The sequence below is a fragment of the Engraulis encrasicolus genome, chromosome 10, assembly GCF_034702125.1.
Source record: "Engraulis encrasicolus isolate BLACKSEA-1 chromosome 10, IST_EnEncr_1.0, whole genome shotgun sequence".
NCBI lineage: Eukaryota > Metazoa > Chordata > Actinopteri > Clupeiformes > Engraulidae > Engraulis > Engraulis encrasicolus.
The window spans coordinates 6,305,843-6,316,280 of NC_085866.1; the positions used below are offsets into that span (position 1 = coordinate 6,305,843).

A 10,438-nucleotide genomic window follows, 5' to 3' on the forward strand; every position below is an offset into this window, starting at 1 on the left:
GTTTGCTATGGGGTGAATCTGTAGCACAGCCGATGTTGTGCGTGGCTTGTCTTATCAACTGTTGCCAAAGTTGAATTGCCGCGGTGTGAAATGGCTGTGCTATTGTTAGATGTTTTGGACTTTTGTAGTGGTGGCGATTTGTTCCTTTTGCCTCTTGCTGCTGATTTGACCACCGTTTAGCCTATGGCCCACATCAAATGCAAATTAAAGGTGGCTTTCACACTCTCCCTGTATCAATAGCCAGCAATGGCACGAGCTGCTTTGGCGCTAAGCCTACTTCTCTCGCCGATCACAGCACAAACTCTTTGGCCGTCAGAGTGTAATCACATACGGGAAGCAGTATGCCTGTCTGTGTGTCGTGCGTGCTTTTGTGCGCGGGCGGGGAGACAGGGCAGTTGTCCTGATCGTATGCATCTTGAGATACACAGTCGCAATTGCAAGACAATCTAAATTGTTTGAAAGCCCGGTCACCTCTCACAAGTGCATCGCATAGCCTAGTCATGTATTTCTACTAATTTCACACATTGTAGACTGCCCATGGAGAAGAGAGAAACTGTCACGGCAGCGCGATTTGCTCTTGAACACGCCCTCACCTCCACATTAGGTGCGCGTTTCCCTTCCGCAAGAAGAACTTAATAATTTTGAAGTGAAATGTTAAACAAAAAAAGGTAAAATCTAGTCATCCTTGGTTAGGCTACATAAAACATGAAGAAGTTAGTCAGATGGGATTCGCCATTCTTCATCCTAAAATTGATTAGAATGCAGGAAATTGCATATAAAAAACACACTTTTTTCTGGGAGAGGACTCCCAGAGCCTCCGCCGACCACAGCACCCCCTGGTCAAAATGAGTTCCTGCGTTCCTGGGTTTGGGAGCAATATAAAAAAAACTTCAGAGAAGGGACAGTTGGGATGAGTTTACTAACACTCCCCAGGCTTTGTTTTACAGTTGTAATGAGTTAGGTGACAGGCCTTCATTGACACAGCAGAGGAGACATCGGGCTGCATATAGAAATGAATGTGTAATGAATGTGAATATAGACATAAATGTGTAATATGTTGTTCAGCCCTTTTAATGGAAGAAATTTTGAAAAACTGGCCCTGTGACCAGCACCCCTCATGTAGAATGTGTACGCCTATGTGTGTGAGGGAAAAGGCATAGCCTACCCTCTTAGACCCTTTTTGTCTATGCGTTACACACAGTGATCTTAAATTCTTATCTCTGCTCCTATTTTGTTTTATTATTGTTTTCATTATATAGACCCCTGCATGAGGGGCAAATGAAACTGTGTTGTAAACAGAAATGATTCACGGTACTGCATTTTTTTGACAATGACAATGTACTACTATTATACATGTCATGGGTAAAATGGGTAGCCTTATTTCTCAAAATATAAATGGCTGAAATGTTGGCCCAGGCCTATAGTTTCTCCATGCGCCAATGTCATACTGTACTCATTGTTTTGCCGTTTTGCATTCACGCTGTGTGAATACAACTCAGCTCCCCCCCACCCCCCAAAGGCCCGCGTAAGAACCCCCCCCCCCCCCCTCGGAAAAAAAATCCCTGCTGCCCCCATAGTTTCCAAAATTTCTGTGGGAAACACTGCATATTGTTGATTTCAACTTCTACTCACGACCCCACTTCCTCAGCACCATGGAGGAGTACCACACAGAGCAGGGTGAGAGCCATGGGGAGTTACGCATGTGTGTGCTTCTGTGTGTGTTGGTATGCGTATAGTGTGACCATTAGTTGTCAACTGTGCACTGTCGCAGTTGAGTTGAGCAGTTGAGCAGTAAGTTCCCGTGGCCCCTTTGGTAGAAGGGCAACATCCTTTTTTTTTATTCAGGTCAGTCTTACTATTTTACTGTGTGTTCAGCAGTTGTTCACTGAGTGTCAAGTACTATGCCACAGGGTAATATTGACTTTCAACCCCACTTCAGCAAGATAAGGTGGCAGTAGCACCTTTACCTCAGATTATTGCCAGTGTCAGTAGTGTACTAATCTGCCACCACAGGGCAAATGGCTTCTTCAGCACCCCGGACAGCGATCGTGTCAAGTCAAGTCAAGTCAAGTCAAGTCAAGTTTATTGTCAATTTCTTTACATGCACTGGTCATACAAAGAATTTGAAATTGCGTTTCTTGCTCTCCCATGCATACATAGACTAATCTAGGTAAGGACATAGACAGTATAGACATAGACAGTACTCATACATGGACATAGACAGTATGGACGTAGACATTGCTCATACAGACATTTAAAGTGCAAGACTGGACAACAGAAGACTTGTAGAGAACATACATTAAGAGGAGGTATTTTGTTGTTCTTTTTCTAAAAGTCCTTTATAGCGTTCTGACATAGTAATAGTAGCATTTGAAGAAATAAATAATTAAAAAAGGTTTTTATTAAATACACCAGCAGCAGTATGTGTGTGTGTGTGTGTTTGTATGTGTTTTGTGTGCGTGTGTGTGTGTGTGTGTGTGTGTGTGTGTGTGTGTGTGTGTGTGTGTGTGTGTGTGTGTGTGTTTAATGCAGGTAGAAAGTGCGGTGTGCGTCTGTGTGTGTGTACCTGTGTATGTGTGTGTGTGTGTGTGTGTGTGTATGTGTGTGAGTATGAGTTGTGTGTCAGTGTGTGTATGTTTGGGTTTAGTGCAGAAAGTGCAGTGTGCTTGTGTGTGTGTGTGTGTGTGTGTGTGTGTGTGTGTGTGTGTGTGTGTGTGTGTGTGTGTGTGTGTGTGTGTGTGTGTGTGTGTGTGTGTGTGTGCGTGTGTATGTTTTGAGTTAGTGCAGGTTGAAAGTTCAGTCACAGATGTAGTAGTGCAGGTGGAATGTTCAGTCGCAGATATGGTGGTGGGGATGAGGGGGGGGAGCGTTGTCAGTGGCCTGGCTGGCTAGAGGCTGACAGTGAAGGGAGAGTGGGTTGAGTGTTCAGTATCTTGATTGCTTGATGCATCGTGCTGCTTGCAAGCCTGGTGGTACGGGAACGGAGGCGCCTGTACCTCTTTCCAGAGGGCAGGAGGCTGAACAGTTTGTGTGCAGGGTGGCTTGTGTCTTTGATGATCATCAGTGCTTTTCGGGTGAGGCGTGCGGTGTAAATGTCCTGCAGGGAGGGGAGTGGTACTCCAATGATCTTCTTCGCTGTGTTCACAACACGCTGGAGTGTCTTCCTGTTTTTCTCCGTGCAGCTTCCTCCCCACACTGTGATGCAGCTGGACACGACGCTCTCTATGGTTCCTCTGTAGAATGTTGTCATGATGGAGGGTGTAGCACTTGCCTTCTTTAGTTTGCGCAAGAAGTAGAGACGCTGATGGGCCTTCTTCGCCAGTGATGTAGTGTTGGTGGTCCAAGAGAGGTCGTCGCTGATGTGCACTCCAAGGAACTTGGTGCTGCTCACTCTCTCCACAGCATCACCGTCGATGGTCAGTGGTGGCAGTTGTTTTTGGACCCTCTGAAAGTTGACAACAATCTCCTTGGTCTTGTTGACATTCAGCAGGAGGTTGTTGTCTTTGCACCATCTGGCCAGCAGGTCTACTTCTTCTCTGTAGTGGGTCTCATCGCCCTTAGTGATGAGGCCCACCAGTGTTGTATCATCCGCAAACTTCACTAGATGGTTAGTGCTGTGGGTCGTTGTGCAGTCATGTGTCAGCAGCGTGAACAGCAGGGGGCTGAGAACACAACCTTGCGGAGCCCCCGTGCTCAGGGTCAGGGTGCTTGAGGTGTTATTCCCTACCCGTACTGCTTGTGGTCTCTGCATCAGGAAGTCCAGCAGCCAGTTGCAGAGGGAGGTGCTGAAACCTAGTTTGTCCAGTTTTCTGATGAGTTGTTGTGGTATTATGGTATTAAATGCTGAACTGAAGTCAATGAACAGCATTCTCACATATGAGTCTTTATTGTCCAAGTGGGTGAGGGCTGGATGGAGGGCAGAGCAGATTGCATCCTCCGTGGATCGCTTGGCTCGGTATGCGAACTGGTAGGGGTCCAGGGTGGGGGGTAGGGTGGCTTTGATGTGTGACAGGACTAGCCGTTCGAAGCACTTCATGATTATGGGCGTCAGTCCATGTCCTTATGCTGATACACCATGCAGTGAGTATAATCACCATTTACTGTAGGCTAGAAATAAAGACATAGCCTAACAGAAGGAGTCTATGAAGTACACATTATTTCTCTCCTGGGAACTATCACTTCAGCATTTAGATATCCAGTGGTTGGCCCTAAAACTGTGAAAACGGAGCAGTGACTGTGCACTGGTGTATTGCTCTGGTACACAGGCTCGTTGCTGTTGATGGACCTCTCGTAACACGCTGTTGTTCTGTATGTGGAGGCACTTTTTAAGACAATAGTTGTATGATAATCCCGCCCCTTTGGAGTACATCTGACCTATACCCATCATAGCAGAGCCCTATTGACTTTCAACAGCACTTCAACAAGGTGACAGCCTGTGGTAGTAGCATTTTCTTTTTCAAAACTCAGATCAGTGTCAGTAGTGCCACTACAGAGCTTGACTTGTACATGACTTGCTTTCACCAGTCTCCTTCAGCACCATGGACAGCAAAAGTAGCACTTTTACTGTCACAGTATAGGTTTTTCGTTTACAAACATCCGTATTGTGAGGAGGGGCAAGATGCCAACCACGTGAGCTCATTTTTGAGGTTGAACTGTGCGCAGCCAGGGTCGCGCAGCGAGGTATTGTTTACGAATGGTAAACCCATGTATAGTTTAGCTTAGAAATCAGGCACTGGGCACTTTTAGCTGTTCTGTATGGTCACTATGACACCAAACAGGCTGACAGCCAGTCACAGAGGCATTCTATATTCAGATCAGGCTTCATGCTTGTCCTGTCACCACTGGGTGATGTCTCTTGGACTCCTCTTTGTCAGCACCATGGAGGAGTATGACATCGAGGGGGGTGAGGGCTTGGTTTTACATTCAGATCAGTTTCATTATGAGTGCAGTAGTGTTGCTCCTCCTCAGAGACAGTGAATTTTGCCTCTCTTTGTTTCGCTCCTTTCACCTCCATTTTGCTCCATGTGTCCCTGGCATAAGCAGTATCTCACAACTCCTCATCACCATGGAGAATTCAGTAGAGTGAGGTTCAAAGTTCATCATTACTTTATCATTATTGGGCAGTCATGGGTGAGCGGTTAGGGCGTCAGACTTGCATCCCAGAGGTTGCCGGTTCGACTCCCAACCCGCCAGGTTGGTGGGGGGAGTAATCAACCAGTGCTCTCCCCCATCCTCCTCCATGACTGAGGTACCCTGAGCATGGTACCGTCCCACCGCACTGCTCCCCATGGGGCGCCACTGAGGGCTGCCCCCTTGCACGGGTGAGGCATAAATGCAATTTCGTTGTGTGCAGTGTGCAGTGTTCACTTGTGTGCTGTGGAGTGCTGTGTCACAATGACAATGGGAGTTGGAGTTTCCCAATGGTCTTTCACTTCACTTTCACTATTATGAAGTGCTAATTTGTTTCCTGGGGGACATCCAATGGCGTTCACCTTCAGTTGAAGTCAGATGAGGTATGATGTGTCACCCATAACCAGCTGGCAGTCCCCTGAATGGCTATTTCATATAGCAGTGACACGAGACATCTATTAGCATGACAAGACACATACAATTAATATGAAAGATGCGGTTATTAGCTGACTGTCATTAAGGGATGCCAGAATTTCTCCTATTTCTTCAGCTTTGTTTGCAGCAGTAGGATCTCAGAGTCCTCTGTACAGTAATTGGCCTCTGTGTGAGCATGTTGGTAATGCTATTGACTGTGTGAGCATGTTTGTAATGCTATTGACTGTGTGAGTGGGTTGTGTAGAGATTGATATCGACATTCAGTGATGTATTACTCGTTGCCTTGGTGATGGACTAAAAAGAGTTTGTGTTCAAAATCTCTTGAGATTCTTAAACTACAGAAAACTGCATGTGGTCTTTTTCATGTGTATGGTCTCTTTCATGTGTATGGTCTCTTTCCTTCTCACTTGATTTGTTGAACACAGAATTTTTATAATCATGGTACCACAGCTACCCACTGACTTAATGACTGTATTCATCAACAGCCTAACGTGTTATCAAGCTGGGGCTTATATACCTGTAGTGTTACCTGAGTGAATTGTTCCTGGTTTTGTCTTTATTTACTGTAGGTTCACACTGTATTCTGTCAAGTAATTGCTCTGTGAATATGTACAGAACTTGACTATTCCTGTAATGGCATTGAGAGTGAGATTGCTCTGCCATTGAGATTGATATTGACATCAAGTCATGAAGTAAATGTTGCCATGGTGATGGAATGAAAAGAGTTTTTGAGTTAAAGCGAGTCAAGAGTAAAAAATCTCTCGAGAATCTTGAACTTAAGAAAGCTTTGAGTATGTGTTAGCACAGCGGTCTTTTCCCCTTTCCACTCCATCTGTGTACTTCATTTTAATTATTTATACTGTAAGTGAACCCAGAGCTAGAATACCTTTATAATATAATATAATATAACCCTATCACGCCGGACGCATCATATTTGATGCATCAAATTCAAAGCCCTCTCTACGCTGACACAAAAAACAAAATCCATCTCAAAAACATCCTGCGTGTCATTTCCAAACGTCCTGCAGTACACGGAAACCGCCACAAGAGAGCAGCGGTCAACAACAAGTTGATCACAGCTCGGCGAAAAATGCAAAAATGGAGTAGAAGCGGTTTCCCTCACCGACGCTGAGATATCGTCAAATTGCAAAAGGTTTGTGTACAAATTTCCGAAATATAACTCTACATCCTTTAATTTGAACACTTGCTTTGTGCAATTAATCAAGGAAGAGTTAACATTTTTACACCGTGTTGCAGAGACAGCGTGCTCAAACTGATGAAACAAATAAGCACCATCCGGCGGTGGCAGGAAGTCAGCCATCAATGCATTTGCTCCATAGGGAAACTTACAAAGCATACCACGACGATCGTTTAACAAAACACACAAGTTGTTTTACTTCAAGACAAAGATATTGCCTTAAGAAACAGGTTTTACTTGCAATTTTGAAAATGAAATTATGATCTCGTAAAAAATGCATTGAAGTGAATGGAGAAATGGTCCAATTGTAGTAATGGACCCATATATTCAAATTACACATCAAAAATGAATAATGATCTATATTACACTCATAAATAGGTTGTTAAGCATAAGCATCAGCTATGTTTTTACATAGATTAAAAAAATACCCAACCAGGCTGTGGGAAATGTAAAATATGGTCCTGCTAAAACAAGGATAGGCTTAAAAAAAATGGCAGGATCTCACTAAATATTTAAAGATAATCCTCAAATTAAATTGTCTGACAACTTTTTTAAATAAAAAAAAAGTTGTAAATGCATTACAAGTCATTTTTCAGTGGTCATGAAATTGGAATTTTCATTCATTAAAAGCCTGATGCATCATATATGAATTATATGAATTATATACATTAAACATCTCAGTGACCTTAACAACATTTATTTTTTTTTTACATTTCTTATAAGGGACCAATATTGAAGCAAATTCCAAAAAAATAGAATTTTCTCTCATTGCTTTCATGGTTCAGGTTTCACAGGGTTAATATAACATAACATAACATAACATAACATAACATAATACCTCAGCCCACTGACCACCTGTAAGTGAACCCAGAGTTCGAATACCTCTTGCAGTCTCCCACTGCCTTGATGGCAGCACTTCCTCAGCAGCTGATACGGACCAGTATTATCACACAGAGCAGCTTTGAGAGCCCATTTTATTCTGATGGGTTTTGCAGTGTGTTTGGTGCTGTTGCCCATTTTATTCTGATGGGTTTTGCAGTGTGTTTGGTGCTGTTGCCACAGGGCAGTGACTAACACCTGAACAAAGTTAATACAATTCAGCTCAATTCAGTGCAGCTCAAAACAATAAACATCGCCATCCCTTGAGGGATCAGGAAAAGTAGGCGCAGCGGAGCATAAATAATAAGTATTGACAGAGAAATATAAACCTCTCTGAAATAGAAATATTAGGCTACTCATGGGAACCAGTGCTAGGCTATAGGCTAGGATCATCTATATTAATATACTGCATACCTTTCCCATTTAGCAGCGTTATGCAAACATCATGAGGATTATTCATTTCCTGGATAAGGTCATTAATATTAATCCCCAAGGACATTCGTCCAGATTTTTTGTTTTTTTGAAAATTACAAAAAATGTTATCTCTCTGTCGATGTGTGAGATACCTACACCCTTAAAAGAGATTGGTTAAAAAAGTGACTAATCTCGTTGGTTGAGGCAATATTGGTCAAATTAACTGTGACATTGGTAACTATTAAACAAACAAATTGGTTATCTAACAACTAATATCATTGGTTAAGAACAAATTGGTTGATTTAACAAAGATATTGGTTAACTTTAATAACAGATTGGTTGAAAAATGACTAATATCATTGGTTAAGCAAATGTTAACTAAGAGATTGGTAACTGACGCAGGTCTGACGCTCAACGTCAAGTACGTAACTCTGCTTCTCAATTTTCTGACAAAGCCGCCATCTTGGTGCTGCAGGAAAGCCGTTTGAGATATTGGTGGAATTCAAACACTTTGTGAGGTAAGTTCGTTTATTTTCAATGTTTCGTTAATAATTTCAAGACAATGCCAAATATACAGTGAATAACGAAACAGTTTCTTGTTCAGGATGGTAATTTGCAATGAATTTGTCTTCAGACCATACCTCCGCTAACAGGCCACTATTATAACTACCGGTATGCTAACTTAGCCCTAGGTTGTTTTCACAACTTTGTTGGAAAGTTTGTGTTTTGTTAGAAACAAACTCTACGAAATTTACAATATAGATTTGCTCCGAAAGAGCTATAAAACTTGTCCAGTGGTGCCAAAACACCCATGTCAGAGTCAAGACCTAGCTAAATGTCCGCTAGCAACATAGCTATCAGTGGTTTCTGGAGGAGGGCCGAAGGGAGTGCTTCCCCGCCGGCCAGAGATTGTTTGCGCCGGCCTCTTCAATAACGCTAGCGCTGCATGATGAGGTGGTTCGCTAGCAACAATTAGCTATAGTCTAACGGTTAAATCATGTTGCCTTTGTTGAGGGATGTTTGAAATAGGCCGATGTATTCATAACTGAATATTGGTTTCTTGTTAGAAACGAACACATTTTGGATATAATTTTGTTCTGAAGTTACAACATGCCAAGTTAGTGTTGTAAGACTGTTGGCGCCAAAGTTAAGAGCTAGCTAAATGTCCGCTAGCAACATTAGAGCTAGCCAAACTGAATAATGAATCTCTTGTCCGCTAGCAACATTAGCTAGCTAAAGTCTTTTTTTTGTTAGAAACGAACTCCCTTTGAGTATAATTATGCTCTGAAGATATCCAGTTAATGTACTTGAGCCAAAGTAAAACACAAATACCAGAGAGAAGAGCTAGCTAGAAGTTCGTTAGCAACATCAGCTTATCTTTTAGCTGACTCAGAAGCTTGAAGTAGCCACAACTTATGCCTGATTTTTATTGTTAGAAACGAACTCATTTTGACTATACACATGCTCTGAAGTATGTTTTAACACATGTGCCTTTCCCTGTTCGTTGTGTAAAGGAAGTGAGTAAGTAAACTGATTCTGAACTTGTTATTGTGCACACAGTGTGCTGTTTTGTCCCATTCTGTTACTGCCAACTCTGTGGGCTGTTCTCTCTGTTCAGGGAGAAACCACTGTCAGCCATCAGATCGTGTGCTTTTCTATAAATAGGCATTACCTATTTGACAGATTTCTCCTGAAATAATGAGCCCAGAAACACCCAGATGTGTAGAGTGCTTAATTTTTGGCTTGATCAAAGATGCTTAATTTGTATGGTTACTGCAATAAATATTTAGATTTCTTTGCCCATCCTTTTTGGATCTACTAGTAGGCCTAGTGATTTTAGAGGTCTTAACAAGTGGGCTATGCATCAGATTTCATTTCAAGTGATGGGTAAAATATCCAGAAAGATATATAATCTGTTCTTTTTGCCCTCTAGTTTAGCACACTGAATTCTTTGAGCCATCTGGTGTCAATCCGTGTGGGAAAATGATCAATGAAAACAATTTAAGAAATGCATCTTATAGATGTTTCATATTGTAGGCCTATTCAGCCTATTGTGTCATGGTGGTGTTATCATTTTTCAAACTTTATTTTTGTGTAATAATTAGGCATATTGATACATAATCATGTTCATGTTCTGTGCTGTCTTGCTTTGCACATGACAGAATATTGCTGAAGGATCCTACATGGAAGCTGGCTGATTACACGGAGTGATTCCTCTGGTGTGGTGTACCTCAGAGAAATAAACACTGTTGCAAGAGGTGAGTTTATAAAGTCACACAAAACCTATCCATGTATTTTTTAAAAGTCAAAGTTCTAACTTGCTCTGTATTTCATGCTGTCAATATGAGATGCATACTAATGTTGTGTGTTATTATTGCAGGT

General features: G+C 42.3%; 1 protein-coding gene across 1 annotated transcript in view; it reads left to right on the forward strand.

Moving 5' to 3' along the window:
• LOC134456427 (kelch domain-containing protein 8B-like) overlaps positions 1-1,741 on the forward strand; it is an 85,863-nt gene extending 84,122 nt beyond the window's left edge. The window contains exon 5 of the mRNA XM_063207789.1: positions 1,737-1,741. Within this exon, the coding sequence (XP_063063859.1) occupies positions 1,737-1,741 (5 nt within the window). The remainder of the gene's footprint in view (positions 1-1,736) is intronic.
• Positions 1,742-10,438: the final 8,697 nt, after the last annotated feature.